This window comes from Lontra canadensis, unplaced genomic scaffold (genome assembly GCF_010015895.1).
Source record: "Lontra canadensis isolate GAN:19392208 unplaced genomic scaffold, GSC_riverotter_1.0 scaffold60, whole genome shotgun sequence".
NCBI lineage: Eukaryota > Metazoa > Chordata > Mammalia > Carnivora > Mustelidae > Lontra > Lontra canadensis.
The window spans coordinates 4,962,793-4,989,528 of record NW_022631054.1 but is presented as its reverse complement, the minus strand read 5'-3'; the positions used below and the strand labels follow the sequence as shown (position 1 = coordinate 4,989,528).

The window sequence follows — 26,736 nt, the reverse complement described above, 5'->3', positions numbered from 1 at the left end:
GAGAACGCCTCTCTGAGGAGGTGACATCCGAGCAGAGGCCTAAATGACAAGAAGGAGCTGAAGAACACTGAAGGAAGAAGGGAAAGCGTGTTTGGGGCACGCAGGGGACAGCAACGTAGCTGCCACAGCAAAGTAGGTGAGTAGGGCCAGACCCCAAGGGGTTTTGAAGTGGGGGGGGATATCTGTCTCTAATTCTAAGTGCAGTGGGGGACCCACTGGGAGGATTTAAGAGCTATGCTAGACATCCCCTGAAGGTATCTATATCTGAATCCCTAAAAACTGTGCATATGTGAAGGACCTTGAGATGGGGACACTATCCTGGTTCATCCGGGGGGCCCATACAATCACAAGGGGCCTTGTAAATGGCAGGTGGGAGGATCGGCATCAGAGAAGATGTGGTGATAGAAGTGAAGGTCAAAGTGATGCAAGGAGGGGTCATGAGCCATGCACATGGGCAGCTTCTGGAAGGCGGAAAAGGCACGCAGACCCAGTAACCCATCTCAGACTTCTGACCTCTAGAGCTGTGAGATGATACATTTGTGTGTTTGAAGCCACTGAGTTGGTGATAATTTGTTACAGCAGCCATAGCAAACTTATACAAGGGCTATGATATGATTTATGTTCTCTAAAAATCAGAGTGATTTTACAGATCGGTCTGGCTGCTACAGATTGTGGGGTAGGAGGGAAGGTGGGAGACAGCACCAGTGGGCAAGTGCTAGCAGAATGGATGGAGCCCAATGTGTGCATCCGGGAGACGCTGTGGGGGTGGAAGGGAAACAGCTTATTGTGGGATCAGACCTGGGGAGTAAAGGAGATGCCAGCCAAATCTCTGGGGTTTTACCTCGAGCAATTGGGCAGCTAGAGTTCCTGTTTAATGATACAAGCAAGACCGGGACTTGGATAAGAGCATCCACTCAGCCAGTGGCCAACCTGGGACAAAGACTGGGGCATCTGGACTCTCAGACCCAATGGGCTTGGATCTGTGAGAGTAATTTCATTAAGGAAAAGAGTATGGGAGGGTTTTAGTTAACATTTAGTCATCGCTTAGTATATTAGCGTTCCCAGGGAAACAGAACCAATAGTGTGTGTGTGTGTGTGTGTGTGTGTGTGTGTGTGTGTGTGTGTATTTTAGGGAATTATCTCACATCATTGTGGAGGCTTAGCAAGCCCAAAATCTGCAGGGTAGGCTGGCAGGCTGGAGACCTGGGGAAGACTTGGTGTTACTGTTTGAGTCCAAAGGGTGTCTGGTGGCAGAATTCTTTCTTGCTCAGTGGACTTCAGTCTTGGTTCTATGAAGGCCTTCAGCTGATTGAATGAGGCCCACCCACAGCATGGAGGGTCATCTGCTTTACTCAGAGTCCACTGACTTAAATGTTAATCTCATTTAAAAACTACCATCACAGAAACATCTAGAATGATGTTTGTACCATGGCCTACCCAAGCTGACATAAAATTAACCATCACATTTACTTCTCTTACTATTGGATATTATGCTTTTTATCTGTATTAGTACATGGTTGAAGGGAAGGGCAGAGGGCCGGGGATAACCTTGCATCTGCCTACAGTTAGGACCTGGACGAGAGGTGGGCAGGAGGGCAAGAAACTGGAACCAGGATGGCGGAGAGAATCATTCCAAGAAGGAGGGGGTATCAAGGGTTGCAGAGAGCTAGAGAGAAGGAGAAAGACATAGAAGTTCTTGAATATGGTGATTCAGAGCTCGTTGGTGACCTTAGCAATGTGTCCTGCAGGGCGAGATGTCTGTGAGAGAGAGGAGGGCTCTCCCACACACAGGCACCGGGAACCCTAAGCTGTGAAGGGAGCAAGCAGGAGATGATTACCAAACATGCACCCAATAGAACGAAAAGGAGAAGGAGGTAGTGGTTGGGAAGGATGGAGGAGCTACCGAGACCGAGTGGTCAGGATGGCCCTTTCGACAAAGGGATGTTGAAGCTGCCCATCTGAAGAGCTGTGCAAAGGCCCTGAGACAAGGAAGTGGTCAAAGACTTGAAAGAAGCCCAGTGAGGCTGAAGCCAAGAGAGGAGACAGATGAAGCCGGAGGGATCCGGCCTTATAAGGGATGGTGTTTGGATTTGATTCTAAGTACGATGGAAAATCACTGGAAGGTTTAAACAGGGTTGTGAGTGATGGGATCTGCCTTATAATTTTTAAGATTTTTCTCTGGCTACTGTGTGAAGCCTGTGCTGGTTGAGGGGGGAGGGGGAATGAGCGGAAGTAGAGGGGACAGTAGGGACGCTTCTGTGCAGGCCAGGTAAACAGCAGCAGTGAGGTGAGCAGTCCCTGGGTTCGGGGATGGTCCACAGGTAGCTCCAATGGTATCTGACAATGGAGTGGTATGGGAGGGATGAGGGGTGAGAATGGAAACTAAAGCCAGTTTCCTGTTTATCAGGTTCCCTGCTGTTTACCAAGAAGGGGAATGTGGGGAGAAAGAGGTTCTGGGTTCTGAGTAGGATTCACGGGTTAGGGGTAGCAGAAGGAAATCGAAGGAGTCTCCTGGCTGTCCCAGCTGTCATGACCAGGGTGGGGCCCCGGGTGGCTTGAGGGGTCCACACTGATGGCCGAGGGTCCAGCTGAGTGTGGCTGTGGATCATCAGTGAGACCATCCCAGGTAGTGGGGGATGAGCCCGCGGAGTCTGGCAGGAAGAGGTAGAGGGTTTGCCGTTGAGACGTTGGGGCAAGGCCAGTGCCTGAATCACTACTGAGTGGTCCAAATGGGAAGAACCTGGATTAGGAGGAAGGGAGCAAGAGCTCTGGAGCAGAAGGAGGTTATGGTGAGGGTCTGGGGGTCTGGGGGGCTTAGAATCTGTGGTCTCAGTGATGGAGCAGTTGGAGGTCAAGAGGGAGGGACCGTGTGAGTGGGAGGCAGACAGGGAAGCAGATAAGACCAGCACTGTCCGCGAGGTCCAAGAGTGAGAGCGGCTCAGACATGGACAAGGAGGTCTTAAGCCTGCCATGGAGAAGACCTGGAGACTGTTGTCAGAGTCCCGTGTGAGTAAAGCAGGCAGCATAGGCTGTGTGGCAGGGATATTAGGGGAGGAGAAGAGGGAGGTAGAACAGTAGGAGTTTGAGAAATGCGGGGGCATTTGGAAGATGGTGGAAGGAGGGCCGTGAAGGGAGGGTGAGGAGGGGGGTTCAGGGGGAAAGGAGGTGGAGACTCAGGTTCCTTACTCCTCATGGGGAAGACTGAGCGGTTTTCAAAGACCCCGCAGGATGAGGGCTGCATGTCCCAGGTGTGTGTTAGGGGAGCCCCATCTCTGCTACGACGAGATAGAGAATCTGGGAAGGTGTATTTCTGGTGTACTGGGCTTCTGGAGGACATAGCTGGCCCTCTGGAAGGGATGTTGATGAGGGAAAGGAGAAAAGGAGAGCAGTGCTCTTTGAAATGACCTTGTCCCATCTCTCCCCTTCAAACTCAGCCTTCACAAGAGCTGCCAGGCAGCCCCAAACAGGCCTCTCACCCCCCTCAGAAATTCTAGGGGCCACCCACTGCCCTCAAGGTACAGTTCCTGCTCTTTAGCTTGGTACACAAGGCCCTTCTGGAACCATCCCTTCTCTTGCCCTCCTCTCACCTCTCTTATCCTAAATCTCTGTACAGCAGAACCACTCTGGTCTCCAAGGGTGCCATAACGCTGTGGCCTCTGGGCCCTCGCACTTGCCCAGATGTCTGGGACATTTTTCTTATCTCAAGTGCCTAGAAAATGCCAACAAGCCTTTCAAGCATCTCCTCCTTGGAGAAGCTTCTCTGACTCCCTCGAGGAGTTGTGATCACGCCTTCCTTTGTGCTGTCACTTGATCTCATCTTCCTTGTCTTATAAATCTCTCTCTCCCACTAGACCTGGAACTCCTTAGGAGGACAGACAGAGTGATGTTCATTTCTCTGTCCTCTGTTCTCAGCCTGGTACCTGGGATACAATCACACTCAGTTAATATTTAATGAAGGAAAGGACAAATGGATAGTTAGTTATAAGAGCCAGCATGTACTAAATACTTACTATCATTCCCAGCATTGTGATATGCTCTTTGAATCCATCACCGAATGTTATCCCCATAAGAAGGCTGGTGTACATATTGTTCTTATACCCATTTTACAGATGAAGGAACTGAGCCTCAGGGAGATAAAGTGACTTGCCCCAAGGGCGTTGAGCTAGTTGGTGGTAGAAATGGGCTTTGAACTCAGGGCTAATTCCAGTGTCCATACAGTTAGCCATTATCCTATATGGCCTCTATGAAAGAGGGAATACAAGATCTCAGAGAATAACAGGATCAAGGAGACTAAGGGTGCAGGGGACTCCGCGACAAATTGACAACAAAGTCAGCCTTTTTTTTTTTTTTTTAAATAACAGTGATGGTCACAAACACTGTTGGTTGCCTGCCCCAAAGCCCACTTTTCCTTCTTCAGTGGCACAGAGTTCTGCTTTAATCTATGAACACTCTTCCCCATATAATCCTGACTGGTGTACGCTAATCCTAGCAGCAGCATCCTTCTTGTCTGCAGTGGGTCCATCCAGTTAGCTTAAAAAATGCTTTTAATTGTAATAAATACACATAATGCAGAATTTATCATATTAACCATTTTAAAATGACAGTTAACTCTTTAAAAAGAGACTACTGGACTTGTTGCTGGACTCCGTCGATGAAGATGTGTAGCCTGGAGCTGCTGCAGCCATCTTGTGATCAGGAGGCCAGTAGCTGATGTGCTGAGGATAGTAGAATGAGAATATAGGAAAGAATTTGATTCTTGATGTGGTTGCTGAGCTGCTGGATCCTTCCTACCTCTGCCCTTCTTGATACATGAGATAATAAACCACGCTGCTGTTTAAGCTCTTTTGAGCTGGTCTTCTGTCACTTGTAGCTGAAAGTATACTGGTAAAGGGACAACCCAAGTGGGCCAATAGTTCTCACCTGGTAAAGGATGACAAAAACGATAAGGAATTTTGTTAATCTCCAGGAGATACTGCCCAGGTCTGGATCCACTGAACTTTGATCTTCTAATGAGAATGGTGATCTTGGTTTGAGGGAGGAATGATAATGACCTGAGACATTCTGTGAATAAGCGGTCAGAATCTACAAAAGGTACAATCCTAGCCATCCGGAGGTTCAGCTCAACAAACATCGGTTAGGCATGTCCATGGAGCTGGGATCCTAAGGATGAATCAGACACTGTTTTTGCCCCAAAGGGGCTCACAGTGCAGTGATGGACAGATCTACACAAGGTCCAGAGCCTGACATGCAAAGTGGCTGGGTGAAACTTCATGTAGGCATTTTGAAGGATGATAAGAGAAGGGTCAGAGATAAAGGCATTTCTTGGCAGAAGAACAACATATGCAAACTCAGGGCAACAGGCTGTCTCAGGGAAATTACAAGACATTTAGCATAATGGGAACCGGGCTGGCCTCTTACAGGTCATATGTCTCTGAGCAAATTGCTTGATGTTTTTGAGGCTCAGAATTCACATTTATAAGAAAAAGAGAAAAGGGAAGAAGGAGGAAAGTAAAGTGATTGTGAAATTAGGCAACAGAATATATATGCCAAGCCCAGGGCATGTATATGCCAATGCCCTGGAAGAGGAATATAGTAGTTGCACAAGAAATGTCCTTTATTTATTGTCACATGGTTCTAACTCATTATCTTTCCTGATCCAGGTGGCTTTCTTCCCTTACTCATTCCTGAGCCTAGTAGTGAGGCCCCCCAACTCCCGCAGACTTTTCCTCAGGCAGGAAACCTGAGCCCACGGTCTGGCCTTAGACATCTTCTAGGGCTGGATGGTTTGTGTGATTCCTTCTCTTCTCTCTCTCTTTTTTCCCCTAAATGCAACAAAATAAAACCAAACAAAAAAGCCCAACGCCTGGCGTGGCTTGTCAGGGAGTTATGCAAGTGTGTAAAAAAATAAAATAAAATAAACATTGAGTTTTCGGCATTTGGGGCTTGTTTGATTAGGCGCAGAGCAGAGCCAAGGGCCGGTGAGACACAGGGAAAGCTCAGGGCAGAGGGGAGAGGGGAGTTGCTTGAGAGGGAGCTGGGGGTGGGGGCAGGAGCAACTTGGAAGTGGCTTTTAATCCTCCTGCACACTTGGCAATGCTGGGGCTGGATGAACCCAGACGCTGGGCACTGGGGACCCAATCGCTCCACATGCTCTGGCCATCCACCATCCCTGTTCCCTGGTCATCAGGATACCCCAGGGGTCATTCCATCTATTCCCATCACTGTAAAACACCCTGCACCCTTGTCTCAAGGGGACTCAAGATTTAGGGCTCCCACCTCCCCCTCCTAAGCAGATTCCACAGCCTGTCTTGATTGCTCGCCACCCCTATCCACCTCCCCCCATCAGTGTAGCTTTTCTGCTCTAACTTAACTCCTGCTAACTACAGTTTGAGCCCACGTTCCTTTCCCCAATCTGAGCTGAATCTGGAGAAGAGCTGTTTGTGGCCCCAAGAAGTGTCTCCCTGTCTTCTTCAGGCTTGACTTCAACATCATCTGGGTCACCGCAGGTGTCTGCAGCCCTTTGAGACTCGTTCCACGCTCATCGATAGAGCCCCTGCCATTTACTAGGCTGTTGGATCTTTCATTTCACTAAACCCTCAAAACAGATGAGGCTCAGAGAAGTTAGGTAACCTCCGTATGCCACACAGCTGGTAAGTGATGGAGCAGGGATTTGAATCAAGGGTTTTTCTTTCAAGATTTCCCTCACTCTTCCACAGCAGCTCACCCGGATTCCCAGGATCTTACAGCCTCACATTTCCTTTGAACTGGGAAGATGCTCTGGAAGACTTGACCCTGAGAGGAGGAGGGCGTGGCCAGGACCACAGGCCCTGGTGAGCCTGGTCCTTGTCACTTCTGATTCCCGATAGGGAAACTGAGGTTTCTCGAGGCTCTCAGACCCTGTTCTGACCCCCAAGATGCCTGGAACTGCGGCGGGGGCTGTGGCTGAGTGGGATCCCCAGGGTGCGGGGCGTGGTGGGGGGGAGGCTAGGGCAGAGGGTCTGCGCCGGGGTCCAGAGGACGTGTGCGGCTGGCAGCCCCGCGCTCCAAGCGCGGCGCCCCAGCTGCTGCGGGCGAGGGCTTGCGGGAGGGGGCTAGGGACTCCCGGGCCTGGCACTCCAGTCCGTTTTTTGCTGCGGATCCAGGCAAGGGGGGCCGGCTCGGGGGGTGGGACTGCAAAGGGGGGGGATTCCCTCCCTCGTGCGAGCAGAGGACTGGCCCCTCTCCGGGCAGGGAGCTCCGGCAAAGCGGAGGCGCGACGGAGAGCACCAGCACTGGGCGGAGAGCGGGGAGCGGACCGCCGGAGTGGGGCATTGCGGAGAGCGAGGGCCGGACCGAGCCGCCCCAAAGGACCGATGCGCCGGGTGGGGCGCTGGCCCCGGAGGGCGTGAGCCGCCCGCAGATTGAGCAACTTAGGAACGCGCAGGCGGAGCGCGGGCGAGCCGGGCGCCCAGGACAGTCCTGCGGCAGGCGGGCTAGCCGGCCGCGCCCTCGCCCCTCCCGAGCCTGCCCCCGCCGCGGCTGGCAGCGCGGAGGTGAGTCCCCCCTGAGCTGCTCCGTCCTCCTCCCTAGCGCCCCCTTTCCCGGGACCTGGGGTGCCGGGGACCTCCCGTCGGGGCTCGGCCGAGCTGAGTGCCGGGGGGGGGGCGGGGGGGGAGGGGGCGACAGCGAGGGGAAGGGGACTTCTGGCTGCTGTGGGGTCAGAGGGCGGGAGAGGGCACCTCCTGGAGCCTCTCCTTCTAGTCCTTGCCGCCGCCATCCGCGTCATCCCTCAAGCCAATGGGCAGCCCCCTCCCGGTTGCTGCCTCGGGTTCCCCTCAACCCCGCAGCCCCCGGTGATCGTCCTCACTCTGGATCTGATCTCATCTGACTCTGAATCTGAAACTGATGGAAACTGATCGTTCTGGATTCCCCAAGCCCATCAGTCCTGTTCACCCCTCTTCCCCAGCTCTTGATCCCTGGTGCTGTCGGCTCGGATTCCCCTGAGACCCGTGGCCCCTGATTCTTTCCACCTCAGCCCCACAGCCTGGGTCTGGGTCCGACGTGGCAGGCTGCGAGCACGACCGCCTCCAGTGCGCTGCGAGGTGGCGCGACTCACTGGCCCTCGGGTCGGTCGCTGAGGGACGGATGGTACTGCTTGGTTGCGGAGAGGTGGGGGGGCTGTGTTCGTCCGGGGCTCAGAGGAGGGCAAGGACGGATTCTGGGTGCGGGTGCTTGGGGGCTGAGGCTTTCTTGTGAAACTGGCCTCTTGGAGAATTCTCTTGGATTTGGGGGGGGACACTGAGAGGGACTTTTGATCCGCCTCCCCTCCCCCTGCACCTGCTGGGCCTCCCCGGGACAGTGGGGAGGGAAGAAGAATTTGCGCGCAATGGGCAGAGATGGAGGGACCTGCAGGAGCCTTTCCCGGCTGCCCTCGGTGTTGGAAGGGTGGGGGGCGGCCCCAGCACCTGGCTTGGCTCCGGCCGACACGCTAATCCCGACAGGTCGGGCAGGCACGTACTTGGTCCCGCCCCCCGCCCAGCAATACCTCTGCCCCCGCCCGCCAGCCCGCTCCGCGGCCGAAACTCCCCACCCGTAGCCGGTCCCGGGGAGGGTTAATGAGACATTATCGGGATGGTTTACATTTTTGGGTCTGTATCCGGCCCCGGACGGAGTACCAATTTATCCTGATAGTGTTACAGGGAAGAAGGTGAAAGTTATTGCAACCTTGTGGGGGCACGGAGTCCCCGCCCTCAGCCTCCCCCCCCCCCCCCCCGGCCCTGCTGTGTTCCCCGGGGCCGCCTGTGTCCTCCCCTCCCCAGACCACCTAGCCTGTGCGCGGCCTCTCTCCTCAGTCTCCCGCACCAGCTCTGCCTCTGCTGCCAGTTCCTTCCCCACCTCCGTGGTCAGCTCCCTGCTCCCCTGCCCCGCCCTCCAGACACCCAGTCCTGAGCAACAAACCCCACTCAGTGGTCACTGGGCTAGATTTGTCACCCTGAGACCCTTAACCTCCCAGTGCCAATACAATGGGAATAATTCACTTCTTTCCTAGAGGTATTCGGAGTAAATGCTGGCCCAGCACATGTCAGGTGGGGCAGGCATCTGATGAATGTGAGCCCTTCACCCTTACCCTGGCAGAGACAAAATGCCCTTCCTTCCCCCCACAGATGCCTGAGGCCTTGATTACTGCCAGCAGTTCCCATTGCTGGCTCTGCCGGTCCAGGGTAGTCTGTGTATGTGCTTGGATGGGATGGGGATGGAGGGAGGGGTGGAGGGACCTTCTGGAGGGACCTTCTGGGGGCTTGTTTTGCAGCGTCCTTAGTCTGAGACCTCTCCAGCTTTTAAAATGGGATTTCACATCAAATTCTGAGTTTTCAACTTCTCTTTAAAAAAAAAAATCAGAAGATTTGACAATATTTAATCATTATCTCTGCCCATCAACAGTCCACTGGAGTTGAATAGCACCCGCTCCCTTTAGATGAGACATTTGCCCCCCAGCACACCCCCTCCACAACCGGCTGGCTGCCCTCCTATTTGTTGCTTATACTCCCGGCCTTAGCTCCTTTTCGGGGTTGATTATATGTATATACTTCTTTTTTAAAAGATTTTATTTATTTGTTGGACAGACAGAGATCACAAGTAGGCAGAGAGAGAGGGAAGCTGGCTCGCTGCTGAGCAGAGAGCCTGATGAGGGTCTCGGTCCCAGGACCCTGAGATCATGACCTGAGCTGAAGGCAGAGGCTTTATTTAACTCACTGAGCCACCCAGGTGTCCCATGTATATACTTTTTAAAGTGCTTGAATCTCCTCCCATCCAGCGATAGGTGAGTGAGGTCAGTGTTAGTTGCTCCCGTATTATTCAGATCTGAATCCTCCTGTCCGTTTCCCAGCTGAGATCATGGTTCCAGTGATTCAGGTGGGAGTGGGCCAGGAGGGCCTCACTGGTGAGGATTGGATGAGCATGGCAAGAGGAAGGCTGAAAGCTCAGACGTAGGAGGACTGAGGGGAACAGAGGCGAAGTAGAGAGAGGGCGAGGAAGGAAGCTGACATCAGTTGAGCCCCCAACCTGGTGTGCCAGGCCCTGGGCCGGGCTGGCAGAGGAGAGGCAAAGGAGATCTCTTCTGCTCCTAAGATCCCATTGATAACTGAGCTCACAGTAAGACCAAATTCTCACAGACCCCGGCTTTCACACCAGGTTGGTCGAATGTGGCTTTCTCCTCCAGTGTTTGTCCAGTGTAAGAACCCACGGCGCCCCAAGAATGTAACTGCCAGGAGTTTTCAGTTTCACAAATGCCTCAATTAAACGTCAACCCTGCCATAGTGAGTGATCACACTGGGATGAATGCGAGTATGGAAACTGCATAACAGGGCTCAGTATTAAGGTCCGTATCCAGATGATACCAAAACAAAACACCTGTATTGCTTTTTGGATGACCACTGGCATGTAGACACAAAATTGTGGCTTCCTGGTCATAGAAAAATACAACCATTATGAGTGAGTCCTCCTGACGTGCCAGGTGCCCTTCTAAGCCGTTTCATATATTGGCTCATTTAAACTATAAAAAACCACCATCCTGTCACAGATAAGGAAACCAAGGCTCGGACCAGCTGAACAACTAGGCTGAGGTAACAGCTAATACGTAGCACTGCCCACATTAGAAGCCCAGCGTTCTGCTTCCTCCCTTAACCATCATGCTCTCTACAGCTGGCCTCTGGCTAAAGACCCCAGTCTGATAAGCTCAGCTGGAGGACCGACCACAATTTGCAGGTGAGGGACGCGTGTGGTGGAGGCAGGGGAGGAGAAGGGCTCCGGCAGTGCACGTGGGGAGTCCTGGAGGGGCACGCAGGGGCTGGCATTTGGGGGTGGCAGGGGGCATCCCCGCCCCAGCTCGGCTAGGCTGCAGGACCAGGTGGGACCCGTCAGCCTCGTGTAAACACTTCTCACAAGGGCAGCTTAACCACTTGAGTGTGACTGGCCTTCAAAGCTGGAGGGAGAGGCCGAGCAGGGAAGTCGAGCTCCCTTGAGGGATAACGATTTATCTCCCGTGCAGGTGGGCTCCCTGGGGCCTCCCCCAGAGGCCAAGGGGAAAGGGGTTGGGACAGGGCTGGAGGGGCCCTGCCGCTCCAGCATTTCAGATTTCTCATTAGTAAGCCAAAACTCAGCCAACTCTCAGAACAAGCCTGTGAAACAGGCATCTTGATTCCCATTTTAGAGATGAAGAAACTGATGTTCAGAGAGGCTGAGTGAAGTGTCCAGAGGCATCTAGCTGGCGGGTGGGAGGGCGATGCTTCCATGGCATCTACGAAGCTTCCTGAAGCCCGGCTCTTTCCTTCTGTCCCTGGGCGAGCATGGGTGGGTCTGCAGCCAAGCGTTCAGGGCAACACTTTCCAGCATGCCTGGGCTGGGAGAACATGCGGGAGTAAGTGATCTCAGAGTGTGAAGCGGTGTTCGGCCCGGACTCCCAGGTTGGGCTCCAGACACACTGCACTGGGGAGGGACCAGCTGCCCCTGCCCCCATCACCGGGCCAGCAGGCCAGCGGGTCCAGAGACCTGGCTCTCGCTGGGCCAAGGGGATTATCCCCATTCTCTGTGTCTCTGGCCAGGGCGGGCACCGCTGCCTCTTTTATCCCCTCACAAAGGCCAGGCCCGCAGGGCCTGCTGTGTCAGAGTTTCTGTGGCCGGGGGAAGCCTTACTTCCTTTTCTCCCGCCAAGCCCAGAGGGCCACGCAGAGTCTGCCCACTTGTTGGGGGGCCGCCACTAGAGCTCCACAGGTGAAAGGCACAAGGGTGACTCAGCACTGGGAGGAGAGGGCTGAGGGGTCACTCACAGAAGGACAGAGAGCTCCTCTTCAAGACAAAGGTTATTCCTGCAGTACGAGGTCAGAAGGGTAGATCTAAAGAAGCACATCCAGGCAGAGCTGGCCAATAGCGGTCAGGGGTGGGGCCAGCTGGTTCCCAGGGATCCACAAATTGGATGTGAGAGTCTGCCATAGTCCAGCTGCTTGGGTAGCCGGCTCCAGTCCCAGGTTAGGGTGTTCTGTGAAATTCCCAGGAAAAGGAGCAGATTTCTTCTACAGGGTGGGGGGTGCGGCGGGGGGCAGGTGGGTAAGTTGTCCTATTCAACCATTCGGAGTTCTCACAGTCTTCTGGGTAGGAGACCACGTGGGAGGGTAGGAGACATTAGTTGGGGAGACCCCATGGTTCCCCAGAATTAACCTCTCTTTATCCTCCCCCAACAGGTTGGTTTTTGGAGGTGTCCCCGCTGAAGTGGCAAGTTCTCCCATGTGACACACTCGAGGTGCCTTTGGGGAAAGCTCTCTGGACCTCCCAATGGGCTGATGAAGAAGTGGGCTCCCCACACCCTCTCTGTCCCCAACTGAGATTATGGTGGATTTGGGATACGGCCCAGGCCCGGGCCTCCTGCTGCTGAACCAGCCCCGCAGGTTTTAGCAAGAGCCCTGCGCTGTCCAACCCCCCACCCCCCAAAGACCACCCCTTCTACCAGGGGCCTGAAGCTGGCAAGTGACTATGCGGCTTGGGCTGTGTGTGGTGGTCCTGGTTCTGAGCTGGATGCATCTCGCTGCCGGCAGCCGGGGGATCAAGGGCAAGAGGCAGAGGCGGAGTGAGTAATGGAGCGGGGCTGGACCACTGCTGGCCTTGGGAGCGGGAGGGGGCCGCCTGGGACCAGAGGGCCATCGGCGGTTTCATTCAGTGATGACCATGGCAGATTTTACTTTGTCTATTACAGCTGTGTAGATTACTCAGTAGATTATCCTGTTTGTGGATTATCCAGTGTATGGATTAATTTGTTGAGATTAGCCCCTCTATAGATTACTTTTGTCTATTTTCCCCTTTGTAGACTCTGCTTTCTAGATTAACCCCTCTCTTGTGAGGATCCAGTGTGTGGATTATGCCTTTTGACATAACACCAGCTTTGTGTGGTATCCATGGAAATGGGGTCCCCTGCTGCTGGGGCCCCGGCCCCAGGGTGCTCGGCCCCCTCCTCACTGATAGGAGTTCTCAGCTCTTTTCTTTGGGTCTTGGCTGAGTGCGGGCCCCCGGTAACCCCTTGGGGCCAGGAGCTCTACTAAGCTTGGGGAACAGCTTCCCTGCCAAGTTCATGGGGGCAGATGCAGCAGAGTAGGGAGGCTCGTGAGACTGTCCACTCCTGTGGTTTTTAACTCTGCACAGTGGGATTCGGGGAGTTGCACTGGGGGCTGAAGGGGAGGCAGTGGGAAGGACTGTGGCCCCACCGCCCATCCAAGCAGAGGACTGCTCACTCTTTCCTGTTTTCAGCCAGATTCCACATGAGATGTCACTGGAAGGAGGGGTTCCCACAGTTTAAGAAAAAAAAAATTTTAATTCTTTTGTGATACAAATAGGCCTAAGGACACCTGGTTGATACTGGAACCCAATTCCCATGAACCCTGTCTTCCTAAAAGCAGAGCTTGACAGAGCTCACGGCGAACCTGTCCGCATAGAATCCCATCCCAGGCAGACCTGAGAGCCCCCGGCCTCATCCTGGCTCCTGCAATGGGGGGTGGGGAATGGGGGATGGGGGATGCGCACCTGCCTAGTATGTGAAGGGAGTCGCTGCTGGCTGTGCCAACTGACTAGGGAGAGGGAGGGGGCCTTTGGTACAGACCCAAGGGCTCTCTCCCTTTCAGCGTCCCCCATAAGTCATGTCACTCCCACAGGTGGGAGGCTCCTCTGAAGTGCGGCACAAGCCCCTCTTGCTTCCTCCTGAGGCTGTCAAACCCAGGCCCACCAGGAAAAGTCGGGAGGCAGTGGAGTTCACCAGTGCGGCCCAGGCCAGAACCCAGCCCAGGGAGAGAAGCTCAGAAAATTGGTGGAGCTGAAAATCCCTGGCTTAACACACAATTAGAGGCGGTTAGGTTTAATCATCATCGAGGCCTTGATTTTCCTCCCTGCTCCAGTATCTTGGGTTTCGCAGGCCCAATGTGGTTTAGCGGTTTATAACCAGTCTCCTTTGTTTCCAAGGTTGGGGGGGGCACCCACGCTCATGCGACACACATGAGCTGTCACACTTCCACTCACAGGGAGAGTCCCCCCACCCCCCAGCCAGGGATCAAAGACCTGTTGTATTGATACAAGTCTGTTGTATCGAAAACAACCACAACAATAACAAAGTACTGCCTTGAGCATCAGAAAGACCTGGTCCCTGCAAAGGCTAGGTGAATGCCCCAATTTGATGGGACCACAGCCCTGTACCGGGTGGCATGAGTGCAGATGTCCTTGATGGTGACATGTGAGGGTGGGAAAAGACTTGGGGTGCAGTGAGGACCTGGAGAGGGATGAGGGTTGCTAGACAATGCTTGTTGAATAAAAACCATAAAGCTACAAGGGTGATTGCAAAGGGATATAGTACAGCCTACGGGAGGTTTTATTTATGCGTGTATATTTGGTGGGGACCCTTTAGAAAATAGCAAAGCTCTGTCTAGACTTCAGGGTGCATGTCGTTGTTACATGAACAATGTGTGGACCGTTTGGCCCTAGGGTTTCTGTGGAGTAGGGAGGGAAGAAAGGACCACAATGCTGTGTGTGGCTGCTCGACCTTGTAGCCACTGTGGGGGCAGTGGGGAGCCAGCGTGGGGAGGTAGGCTGGCTGTGCAGATGAGCCTCAGGTCTGTCAACTCTGTCTGCTGTCAGAAGACACCCGATAGAGCACTGATCCGGAGACATATACCAGTTTAGAGTCCAGAAATGGCTGATCTCAGACTTGGGTGATGGTCTCCCCGCACGGAGGGAGTGAAATTGAGAAAAGGGCTCTTAGCTGTGAGTTAGGAACCCTAGCTGGGTGATTTCCTCCTCCCATTCACTGAGGGCCCTCCCTCCCCTCCCTAAGCCCCGTCTTCACTCACTTAGCCTCTTGTCTCCTCACTGGCCCTCACCCACTCCTGAATGCTTTCCTGCCTGGTCCTCAGAGTGCCCACCTTGACTCCCCACTCCTCACACTGAGTACTCCTTCTCCTTACTGAGACTCTTTTAGCTGATTCCTGGGTCCCTTACTCAGTCCTGTCGCCTTGAGTCCCTCATTCCTTCACTGAAGCCCGGCTCCTCCGTCTGACCCCATCCAGACTTTGTGGGGAAGTGAGATCAGGGGAGACTTCCTGGAGGAGGCGGCTTTTGTTTTGAGGCTTGAAGGAGTTCGTCAGGCTCAGGAGGTGGAAGAGAATGTTCCAGGCTGAGGGACCAACTTAACCAAAGGCACGGAGGTGTGCAATGATGTGATGTGTGCAGACAAACGAAAATAGTTCTGTTTGGCTGAGGGGTAGTGTTGAGAGATGAGGTGGGTAGGATCAGCTCATGGAGGCTTTTTAGGCCAGGTAAAGAAGTTAGTAAGACCAGATGGGTCTCAGTTCTGCTGGTGATAGGGAGCCATCGATGGATTTTAGGAAGGGGTGTTTTGGTTGTAGGAATATCAGTTTGCAAGGGTTTTGTGCAAGAATGGATGAAGGGGCCTGAGAAGCCCCAGGGAATGGAGGGGGGGCACAGCCTTGCCTTCCCAGTCTGGGGAAGTGGGCTTCACTGAGGATTTGGCGGGGGCAGAGCTGTGTGAGGGGGTTTTGTGAAGAGGTTGGGAAGTAGGCTCCATCCTTTCTCTGAATGTCCTCCACTTCCAGCCCACCCAGCCTCCACAGCGAAGCTACAGCCCTACCAGGCTGCCTCCCCTGTGTGCCTCCCTACATCATGGGCATAGGAACCTTGCATGTGGTGAATCTGGCCGTGCCCTTCTGAGGTCCCCTTCCTTGCCAGTAGCATAAAGCCCTATTTTCCATTCTGTGAATGCACTAAGATGTTCGGTGCCTCAGAGCCTTTGCACAGGCTGTTCCTCTTGTGTGGCACACCCTCTTCACCTAGCCGGCTGGGTAAGGGAGTGTCTTCCATTACTCATCCACTCACACAGCGTGAGCCAGCCCTGCTTGCCGCATCCCTGGATGGGCCTTTGTTTATGCCTCAGCTCTAGCTCTAGGTCCCCAGCTCCCAGTCCTTCTGGGCACAGGTTAGGTGTGCAGTAAATGTCTATGGAATGAATGAGCCTTGGTTTCTTCCCTTTGAATCATTAGGCATCCCCCAACGCCCACCATCTTCCTTAGACCCCGTTTCCCGCACACAGAGCCCCCCTCCCTGTGGCTGTCTATTAGCACCCCACTGCCCATGCACCTGTCTCATTAAGCTGAGAACACCCTTGGGTTCTTATCCTTCTTGACCAGCATCCCCTTCCTCACTGAACTAACCCCTGCCCATCACTGAACTCCTCTCCTCCTTGATAAGCTCTCCTTCTCCTTCCTGCACCCCCAGACTTCATGGAGCTCATTTTCCTTTGTCCTTGTCTCAAGCCCCAAGGCCACTCTGCTTTGCACTGCAACTCTCCTGTATCCTCGGGTCTTCACTCCATCAGTTTACCCAGCCTTGGAGTCTCAGATGCACGTGATCACAGCCCCTGCTCCCAGCTGCTCTCCCCTCTCTGTTCCTATGTTCTTAGATGCTTTCTGGCCCTCTCCTCCCTTTATCTCCACCTCCACCCCTTCCACTCGCTTCCCATCCCCCACTCCACCAGAATTGCTCCTTTTGGGGTCAGCCAGTGGGTCACCTCCCCATGCCGGTATGTGGCTATGGTCTCCTCCCAGCTGTCTCTGCACATCTCCCCCTTTGCAACTTGGCTCCTGTGCCCACTCTCCCTCAGCAACCCCCACCCCTACCCCGGGATTCCTTCTCAGTTCTCTCTGAGCCCCTCCTCCTTAGCTGGCCTGTTGAGTGAGTGTTGCCCGCTGCTTAGGCTCTGCCTTGGGATGACTCCCCGTCCCATGATTTAACCACTGATGACCACAGCTTCCAAAGTAGGATCCCTGCATTCTCTCCCCTGCTCCACAGCTGATTTCTTGAATGAGATGACTCTCCTTCCTCTATTCCTCGACCCCTGCCTTCTGCCCTCTGCCCCCATCAGGGGCAACATTGCTGCTTCCTTGCCTGACACCTCAGCAGCTTTGGAACAGCGACGCCTCCCTGGCCTGCCCAGTGAGCTCTGCTCTTGGCTTTCATATTCACTGTGCCTTTGAGGGGCCTTTCTTTTTTCTGCCCTTCCCTTAAATTCCTGGTTCTTTTGCTCATTCTCTCGACCCACTGTCCTTTCTGTCTTGTGGATGCTCATGCCTTTATGACTGTTTTCATGTTAAAAACTCCACATTGAAGTCTCCAGCCAAAATATTTCTCTTGACTTCCAGACCCACAGGTTAAACTGCCTAATAGACACCTCTCCCCAGATATCCCACAGGAGCCACAATGTCAACACATCTAAAACCTGACTACTCATCCTTCCCCCACCCAAACCTGCTCCGCCTCCTGTGGTCCCCTCTTGGCGAAGGGCAAAGGGCCATCTTGTCACACAAGCCCAACACCTTGGAGTCACCCTCAGCTTGCACTTTCCCCAGCCCTCAGCCCCAAGTCTAGCCCACATCACCTGGTCTTATTGATTCTCCCACCTGAGTATCTCACCTGTGTCCACTGCTCTGCATCTTCTCCATCCAGCTGTCTCTTTGGGCTTGAGATATCTTCTTGTCTCCAGACTTGCCGTCCCTATGACCCATTCTCCCTATCACAGAGTGATCCGACCATGTCTCTGATTTTAAAGCCCCCAGTAATTCTTCACTGCCTTTAGGACAATGTCCAGACTCCTTTGTCCAGATTCAAGACCCTTTCTTATCTTGGCCTGCTTCCCTTCCAGCTTCACGTCTAACCCCTCCCTCCATGCTCCCTGCCCCCACGCTGATTTCAGATCCTGAGGGCTCCACGCTTTCTCTTGCTGTGTCACTGAGAGATCTGAAGAGAAATGCACACAGAGATGTGCTGGTTGATTGAAAAAAGGACAGCAGGATTCGGAGAGGGCCTTTTGCAAATCTGTCCTTAACAAAAACGACAAGGATGAAGACACGAGATGGGAACATAGTTATATGGCTGGCAAATAGGACACTGGGATCAGTTCAGTTATTGAAACCAAGGCAAGGATAGAAGGGACATTCATTTCAACAATGAATTTAGTAGAAACTTTGAATAATAGAGAATATAATATCTTTGAAGTAGAAGCAATACCTAAAATTTGTAATACAACCAAATAAAGGACCAAAGTGGAAAAGGAAACCCGAGGGCTCCCTCATAACGTCAATGCAACACTTAAATATTTTTGCTCCTAGAAGAACTAAACCAAGAACAATATTAATTTTTAAATATATTGATTAATTAACATCGGCTCTATACAAATCAATTCTATATATATATATATATTTTTTAAATCAATCTACCTGAACTTCCAGTCTCCACATTACCTCATGTGGTCTTGCCCTTGGCCTTCCTAAACTTTGTTTCCTCTGCGTTGGCACACATGCTGGCTGCAAAGCCTTGTTTAAGTCATTTCACTTCCCCATGCCCTCCTCTGTAAAAACAAGGCTTACAAACTAATAATCACACCTGCTGCGTGGGTTGTAAGGATTTAGTAAGTGAACGCATGAGGAGCCCCGAGAACAGAGTAAGCGTGCCACGTGTGGGAGTCAGCAGCCATGGTGGTTGTGAAACGGCTGTGTTTTTTCCAGCTCCTTCCCCTTCTGCTCACGTTCTTAACTCTTGCTCATTCTCCAGTTCTGAAATCAGGGATCGCTCCTGCAGCTGGTACTTCTCCCAGTAGCCCTCCAGAGTAGATATCCTTACCGTTTCCAGTGGTGGGAAAGGAGGCACACGAGACACCGTGTTTTGCCCCAGGGCACAGGTCCAGCCGAAGCTCGGGGTTCCCTACGCTCCGTGATCTCGTGCCGTCTGTTCTGTCCCCCCCAGTGCTCTGCCCCCAGCCTGCATCGCCAGCTCCTTGCTTCATGCTTGCTTCTAAGTGGTTCATTCCTCTCTGTGTGTTACCTTCTCCACTTGCTTTTCTTCCTGCAGGGTGGACCTCATTTAGTGACCAGCCCCACTGTCCCACCACCACCTACCCTCGCCCTGACCCCAGACTCCTCTCTCCTGTTGGTCTCCTCTGCCAAATTCTCTCAAATCTTCTGTCCATCTCCAACTTTGCAGAATTTTATTTAAGACGTTCTCATCTTTCTCACCTGGTTGATCTGATCAGCTTCCTTCCAGATGGTCCTTTAGTCCCTGGTCTCCATCCAGGTTGCCCGAGGATCCTCTCAACATGTAAATCAGTTCGGGTCCTGCACCTTGCCGAGAGCTTCCTACTGGCTAATCAGTTATGAGAAAGGTCCCAAGAAAAACTCTGCGAAACAGGGCTCCTTTGGCCACAATGTTTGGCAAGTGAAGCTTCCTCTGTCCTCCTCTTAGGGAGTCACTCTGTGCAGGAACATGGGAAAGGTTGAAGAAGCCCTGTGCTAAAGAACGCTGTTTAGACCCATGGACCCAGTGTTCTGTCTTCCCTGATGTCCTGGCTTTTTCTCCACAGCCTCTAAGGAACATCTATGGGAAAGCGTGTTCCAGGAATGCTCTTTGGGAAACGCTGCCTGGCAGGATCAAGTTCAAGTTCCTTAGCATGATTGTCTTTCACTATTCCCCTCCCTGTCCCTTCTGCACCCCAAATCATCTGTAATTCCCTTTGGGTTTTTTTCTACCTCTGCGGGCCTGCTTCTAGAAGGACCCTCACCTCTACTTCATGATGGACAAATCTCTACTAATTCTTCAAGAGTTGGCCCAAAGGAAACCTTCTTCGTGACTCCTTCCTTCTTTTCTTTTGGGTTTACTCTTACTAGGCCTTGCGGCTGTCAGCATATACTTGTTTGCAGGTCTGCCTGCATCACTGAAAGATCAGTTTAGAGTGGTCAGGCGAGCCTCCCTCCATGTCCCCAGTGCTCACTGGGCACAGGATACTTGGGAGGGGTGCAGGGAGTTTTGGTTAAATAAGTGACATCAAAGGGTTGAGACCCCATGCTGGGGCTGGAGGTCACACTGCCTCAAAGGAAGGCCAGTGTTTCCCAAACTTAGCATCACTGACATGTTGAACCAGGCAGCTTGTTGTGGGCCCCCCACCCCATGCCTTGTAGGATGTTTACCAGTACCCCCAACCTGTCTCCCACAGATGCCGGCAACAACCTCTTCCCCAGTATGACTATCAGAAGCATCTCTAGATGTTGCCAGATACCCCCTGGGGAGCAAAATCATTTCTGGTTGAGACCACTGTTCCAGACCCAAGTTATTCCACTTGTCCTCCTGCATCTGAGCAGACGATCTTTTTCTCAGATAGTTTAACCCATTGTCCTTCTTGACCTTAAAACTTTCGCAAGGATAAAAAAAAATCCCCTCCTTCCATACCTGAGGCTGAGCTTTTCTTCTTCTCTGGAGGTGCTGGGGAAGGTTCCAGGAAAGGTGCAGCTTCAGGAGCTCCTCGGGGAATGGCTAAGCAAGCCTGGAGAGTGAGCCGGTGTTGTGCCTGGAGCCGGGGCAGACATTTCGGAGGGATGGGGGGGTCTCTTGCTTCAGACATCTGTGCCAGTTCCCTTGAGGGATGTTGCTGGGAGCCTTGTCAAGCAGCCTTACAAGGAGTGGACATCCTGGCCTGTACTTTCTGAAAAGCACCTTTGTCGTGTAGGAAGAAACTCTTCTACTCACTTCCCACCCTTGTGGGAGCCTGGGAAAGATGGAGGTCTCTCCTACAGCCGCCTTCTTATCCCTCTTCCACCCTTGCAGTCAGTGCGGAGGGGAGCCAGGCCTGTGCCAAAGGTTGTGAGCTCTGCTCTGAGGTCAACGGCTGCCTGAAGTGCTCGCCCAAGCTGTTCATCCTACTGGAGAGGAACGACATTCGCCAGGTGGGCGTCTGCTTGCCTTCCTGCCCCCCGGGATACTTCGATGCCCGCAACCCCGACATGAACAAGTGCATCAGTGAGTGTGGGGAGGGCTGGAGAAGACTCTGGACACTGGGGGAGGGTGCTTTGAATGGTTGGTGGCAGGCAGGAGGAGGAGGAGAGGGGACATGGAGGAGGGGAGATGAGGCTCCGATTCAAGTATCCAGCAGCCAGCCCGACATCTCAGGGAGTCCCTCCACCTTCCCAGTTCGTGTATCCATATCAGAGCCATATCTCCCGCCTCCAAACCTGTACCCACCTGCACTGCCGCGGTGTCCTGGGCCACTCACGCCATTGACCTGAGAGCCAGCTTGTCCTTCATGTCATCTCCCATCCATCTAATGACCAGATCGTGCCTGCTGCCTCTCGTTTCCATCCTTACTGCCATAGTCTCGCCCGGGGTTCCTACTGCCTCTATCCTGGACTATCTCAGTAGCCTGCTTCTCTGTCCTCCAGCACTCATCCAGTTCCCTTGAGCCCTCCCTCCACATGACAGCCAGAAAGATGCTTCTGAGACACGTGTCCTGTCCCATCACACTACTGTTTGAAAACCACCCCGGCCCCACTTACCGCAGGGAAATTCAAGCCCCTGCCAGCCTGTCTGTTCCATGCACCCTCCTGCCCCGCCCCCGTGTCCAAGTCTTCTTGCCAGCTGGGCTGGGCTCCCCCACAGCCGCTGTAGCTCTACATGTTTGAAGGCACATGCTGCCCCACCTCTGTTCAGGCTCACTGTGACATACTGGGGGACAGGCAGGGAACACACTCCAGTGAACAATGCCAGTGCCCCTCCCATTCGCTCAGGGCCTGGGAGATTAGAATGCATTTCTAGATCATGTGTCCGTTGAGCCTCACAACAGCCTTTGGAGGGAGATGGGACCTAAGTGACAGGTGCCCTTTTTTCGGAGGCTGATAGCAATGAGGCCTGCTGGGGAAATGGCTGACCCGAGATCAGCCTTGGGTTCTAAGCTTAATTCTGCTTCTTTCTCGTTGTATAACTTCGGGCGTGTTGCAGCCTCTCAAAGCCTCATGTCTGAAACGAGAGTGCTAGTTTTCCCCCTAGGGCTGTTGCCAGAGGCATATAGAAAGCCCTTAGTGGCTACCCTTACTGTATGTCCCCTGCAACCAGACCCAGGAGTCTGAGAAAGGAGGGAGGAGTGGAGGAGAAGGAGCCTCCAGGAGGCACAGAGGAGGGGTCGGGTGCGGTGGGGTGGGAAGCCTTTGAGGATGGAGGGGGGGACCCTGGGGCTTCCCTCTTGGTCCTCAGGGTGTTTGGGGTAGGAGCTCCTGACTGAGCCAGCTCCCGCAAAACTGGCAGCCCCAGCTGCAGGTGCCAGAGACTGGGAAGAAGTCAGCCTTGCCCACGGTCTGGGAAGGGAGATGTTGTGAAAGACTGCCTGCTTTCAGCCAGGGCCCTGTGACCCTCCCTCCCCCAACTTCCCCAGAGGAGGGAGAGCTGGCAAGAGGGGATCAGGGAGGGACCCAGGAGTCCAACCAAGGTGGTTCCTGGAACTGGGCCTTGCAGAGGGAGAGGAATTTGCCCTGAGATCTCTCCTTCCCCCTCCAAGCAGATTCTTTTCTCAGGGCAGGAGGGGAACCAGGGTTTGGGGTGTCACGGATGCCCAGCTATGGTGAGAGGGAACCATACAGCTGTGAGCGGGTCATTGTATTCCTCAGTTCAACTCCGATTAGGTGGTCCTCTGGTGTGCCATGATGCGCTGGGACCCTTATCCCCCCTTCCCCCAACGAATCCCAGAGGGTCCTGCCCTGCTCCTCTGAAACCAGCTCTTCTGCTCCTCACCTTGGTTCCAGGGCCTGGGATTGGGTTTGGGGTAGTGTAGCTGACCGGCCCAGCCAGCCCTGAAGAGCAACCCCTTTGGCTTCCTCGGCTCACCCTTCCCTTGCCTTCCCTCCCTCCCAGGACTCTCCTGCGGTCATGGCAGCTCAGGGCCAGGGTCCTGCCCTCAGGGTTGGGGGGGCTGCCCTTAGGGTGGAGGGGCCTTGGGGATGGGGGTGAGCCAGAGGCCCCCAATCTGGCCCTCTCCTCAGAGTGCAAGATTGAGCACTGTGAGGCCTGCTTCAGCCACAACTTCTGCACCAAGTGTAAGGAAAGCTTGTACCTGCATAAGGGCCGTTGCTATCCGGCCTGTCCCGAGGGCTCGGCGGCTGCCAACGGCACCACGGAGTGTAGCAGTCCTGGTGAGTTTGCGGGGGTGCTACGGGCCAAGGGGGTTGGGCCCCAGGGAAGGGACAGGGAGAGCCTGCTTATCCCCCACCTGCAGCCCCTCCCCTGACAGCCCTGTGGGGTTCGTCCCAAGGTTTTTCTGGCCTCTGAACCAAAGATGCCTCCAGCCTCAGGCTCAGGCAGAGAACAGGTGGGAGGGGCTCCCCTGGGGCATTCTGGGGTACCCAGAGGTGACCCCCTCCTCCCCTTCTTTCTCTCCCTCTTCCCTCCCTTCCTGCCAGCACAATGTGAAATGAGCGAGTGGTCCCCGTGGGGGCCGTGCTCTAAGAAGAAGAGGCTCTGTGGCTTCCGGAGGGGCTCCGAGGAACGGACTCGGAGGGTGCTCCATGCCCCTGGGGGGGACCACGCTACCTGTTCGGACACCAAGGAGACCCGCAGGTGCACAGTGCGGAGGACACCCTGTCCGGAGGGTGAGCTGCGTGCGGTCTGTGCCTCCCCGGGGCTGGGAGTCGGGGACAGCCATAGAGGTCTGATCACTTCTGCCTCTTGCCTGTCACCTGGGAAAGGGCCACAGGCTGGGGCCAGATGGGAACCTCCAGTTCAAGATGCCATGCTGGGGGAACCAGTGCCAGGTTCTGGCAGAGAGCAGTCCCCAGAGCTCCATGTGGTGGGAGCTGGAAGCTTCAGTGTCTGTGTCTTCCGGTTTCCCCATTTTCTCTGAACCAGCACGTGTTGGCATTAGAAGGACCCTCAGAGGTCTGAGGGGGGCCACAGAAGCAGGTGCTAAGACTCAGAGAGGTATAGTGATGTGACCAAGGTCACACAGCCTGTAGTTGGCCCTGAGGTGGCAGCTGCCCCCAGAGGCTGTGGAGTGGGGCGGAGGAGCTGGGGGTTTTCCTGCTTGTCCTGAGAGCTGCACCAAACATCTTGGCCCAGTGGGGTTCAAGGTCTGTGAGAAACACAAGCAAGAGGAGGGTGTCTGGTTCATCGAGGGATGGGGGGAAAGGCTCCTGGGACCCCCGTCTCCATAACCATGTTGTAGGGTCCCCTGAAGTGGCCACTAGTCAGAAGAGGCCTTGAAGGGGACCGCCACAGCCTAAAGGCAGTAACTCCACCCCCACAGCTTCCTCCCCAGTCCCCTCCTCGAGCCCTGGGCCATGCCCGGGGCCTCCTCGCTTGCTGCAGGACGTCCTTTGTTGACTCTTCCTGCTGTTGGGGTTGCAGGGCAGAAGAGGAGGAAAGGGGGCCAGGGCCGGCGGGAGAACGCCAACAGGAACCCGAGCAGGAAGGAGAGCAAGGAGGCGGGCGCCGGCTCTCGGAGACGCAAGGGCCACCAACAGCCGCAGCACCAAGGAACAGTGGGGCCGGTCACGCCTACGGGGCCCACCTAGGGATGATTGTCACCTCCAGGCCCACGCAGGAAGAGTCCAGCGCTGCTCTGTGTGATGAAAGCTTTACTGAACTGGAGCGCTGGGGGCAAAGCGTGTACGCACTCTCCATGCATATATGGACACACAGACACACACACACAGGGCCCATGTTCAAACATACAACCAACATACACGTATGTGCACACGTGTGCATGTGCACACGTGTGCGCGTGCACACACACACACACACAACCAAGGCCACCAGAAGACACTTCTCTCTCTTGGACATCATCACAGGAGCAGGGTGGGGAGGTAGAGGGGTTCCCCTTTGCCTGGTAGAGGGCCCAGTGGCACAGACTTGGCTTGCGATGCTCCCAAGGGACATGTCAGAGGGAACATTTCCCAGCGTCCAAGCCCAAAGAGAGTGGATCCTTCTGGAGGAGCTGATAGGATCGGCCCAGCATGGCAGACAGGAGCCAGAGCTTGGGGACTGTTCAGCATTTCCAGCTGTGTGACTTTATACTTGGAGAGTACTGTTACACGCCCATGATCCGTATCAGGGCTGCCCCGACTCTGAAAACTGTTCACAGGTTTATTTCAAATTAAAAACAAAACCAAATGACAACGGTAGCCACAGGCACCACATTCCTTCACAGGGGACAAGGATTGGTGGGTTACCTGGGAGCAGGACAGGACAGGGCTGAATTTCAAAAGACCCCCTCATGGGCCCCTGGGCAGAGGGCCCAGAGCAGGAAGAAAACTTTGAGGCTACTCTGAGGGTGATAACCAGGTTCTCTGCAGCCTTATTTGTCACTCAAAGTGTGGTTTGTGGACCAGCATTCACGTTATCACCGGGCAGTTTAGAAGGGAGAGTCTCAGGTCCCATCTCAGACCTGATGAACCAGAGTCTGCATTACAATGAGGTCTCAGGTCACTGGAACGCGCGTTCAAGTTTAAGAAGCTCTGCTCTGATCACGTCTATGGTGGGAACCAAGGTCCTGGCCAGCTTGTCACAGGAGGGATGCTGGTCCCCCTGTTAAGGAAGACTTCCTATCCAGGAGAGGTAGAATCTGAGTCCTAGGGCACTGTAATGACACCCTAATGGGAGGGAGTGCTCAGGCTCCCCAAGACAGCTGGGGACTGTTGGATCCAAGGACAGGACAGCGGACAGCATGACCTCCTGTGGCATTCTCAAGTGTCCACTGGCAACCATGTGTGCCATATGGGCCCTGGACTGAGGGGTTTCTAGGGGGAACCAGGCATAGGCCTTGCTTTCCTGGAGTTAGAAGTTGGTCAAGGTAACAGGCATGAACAAAAGAATCATCCCAATAAATATGTAATTACCAATGGGTAGGGTTAAGACCAGGCAACTACTGGCACATACAATGAGCTATAAAGGTAAATAAAAATAAGGCTTTATCTCAGGGAAGCTTTTCAGAGGAGGTGGTATTTGAGCCAAGCTCTGAAGGATGAGTAGGAGTTAGGACAAAGAGAAGGGATGGTGTTCTAGACCAGTGCAGTCTGATAGAAATACCAGATGAGCCACTGACGTAATTTAAAATTTTTCTAGTAGCCACATCTAATGAGTAAAAAAGCAACAGGTGAAGTTCATTTTAATTATAGCCATTTATTAATTTAATTACTATTACACCAAGTATATGCTCAAATGTTATCTTTTTAACATGTAATCAATATAAAAATTATTAACAACATCTTTCACATTCTTTTTTTTTTTTCAAACTAAGTCTTCAACATTCTGTGTATTTTTGCACTTCACAGCATATCTTAATTTGGACACTAAATTTTCACCAGAAATAACTTGACTTGTATTTAGAGTTCATAAAAATGGAAAAGTAGACTCACATACTGAATTCCTGCTTCAGGAAGAGTTAGAATTTTTCCAACAATTTGAATTGAGTATATTTTAAATTTTAAATTTAATCATTAAAATTAGGTAAATTAACAATTTGGCTCTTTGGTTGTACCAGCCATGTTTCAAGGGCTCACTAGCTACATGTGGCTAGTGGCTACTGTGTTGGACAGCAGAGCTCTGTATAGAAGGCATTGCACATGCAAATGTCCTGTGGCAGAAGGGAGATTGGTGTTCAAGGAACTGAAAGAAGACCAATATAGCTGGAAGGTCTGGAGGACAAGTGAGGTGAGATGATTCTAGAAAGGTCTCCTGGATTTGGGTCTTTTTTTTTTTTTTTAAAAGTTTTATTTATTTGTTTGACAGAGATCACAAGTAGGCAGAGAGGCAGGCAGAGAGAGAGAGAAGCAGGGTCCCTGCTGAGCAGAGAGCCCAATGCGGGGCTGGATCCCAGGACCCTGGGATCATGACCTGAGCTGAAGGCAG

The 26,736-nt window shown here is 53.4% G+C and overlaps 1 protein-coding gene across 2 annotated transcripts; it reads left to right on the top strand.

Moving 5' to 3' along the window:
- The first annotated feature begins 7,235 nt into the window (after positions 1 to 7,235).
- RSPO1 (R-spondin 1) lies at positions 7,236 to 24,571 on the top strand. 2 transcript variants are annotated; one of them, XM_032877295.1, is made up of 6 exons: positions 7,236 to 7,532; positions 12,216 to 12,598; positions 20,674 to 20,865; positions 22,875 to 23,024; positions 23,292 to 23,480; positions 24,235 to 24,571. In XM_032877295.1, exons 2-6 carry the CDS (start codon positions 12,505 to 12,507, stop codon positions 24,399 to 24,401), a joined length of 792 nt encoding a protein of 263 aa, XP_032733186.1. In that variant the 5' UTR covers positions 7,236 to 7,532; positions 12,216 to 12,504; the 3' UTR covers positions 24,402 to 24,571. The 2 variants fall into 2 exon arrangements, with proteins under 2 accessions (XP_032733186.1, XP_032733187.1); XM_032877296.1 differs by lacking the exon at positions 7,236 to 7,532 and adding an exon at positions 10,723 to 10,743.
- Positions 24,572 to 26,736: the final 2,165 nt, after the last annotated feature.

Excerpts from the sequence above, each read along its gene's own strand:
- RSPO1 (XM_032877295.1), top strand. The coding sequence starts at position 12,505 with ATGCGGCTTGGGCTGTGTGTGGTGGTCCTGGTTCTGAGCTGGATGCAT. Across the intron at positions 20,866-22,874 it reads CGACATGAACAAGTGCATCA|AGTGCAAGATTGAGCACTGT; the intron begins GTGAGTGTGGGG and ends CCCTCTCCTCAG. Across the intron at positions 23,481-24,234 it reads GAGGACACCCTGTCCGGAGG|GGCAGAAGAGGAGGAAAGGG; the intron begins GTGAGCTGCGTG and ends TTGGGGTTGCAG.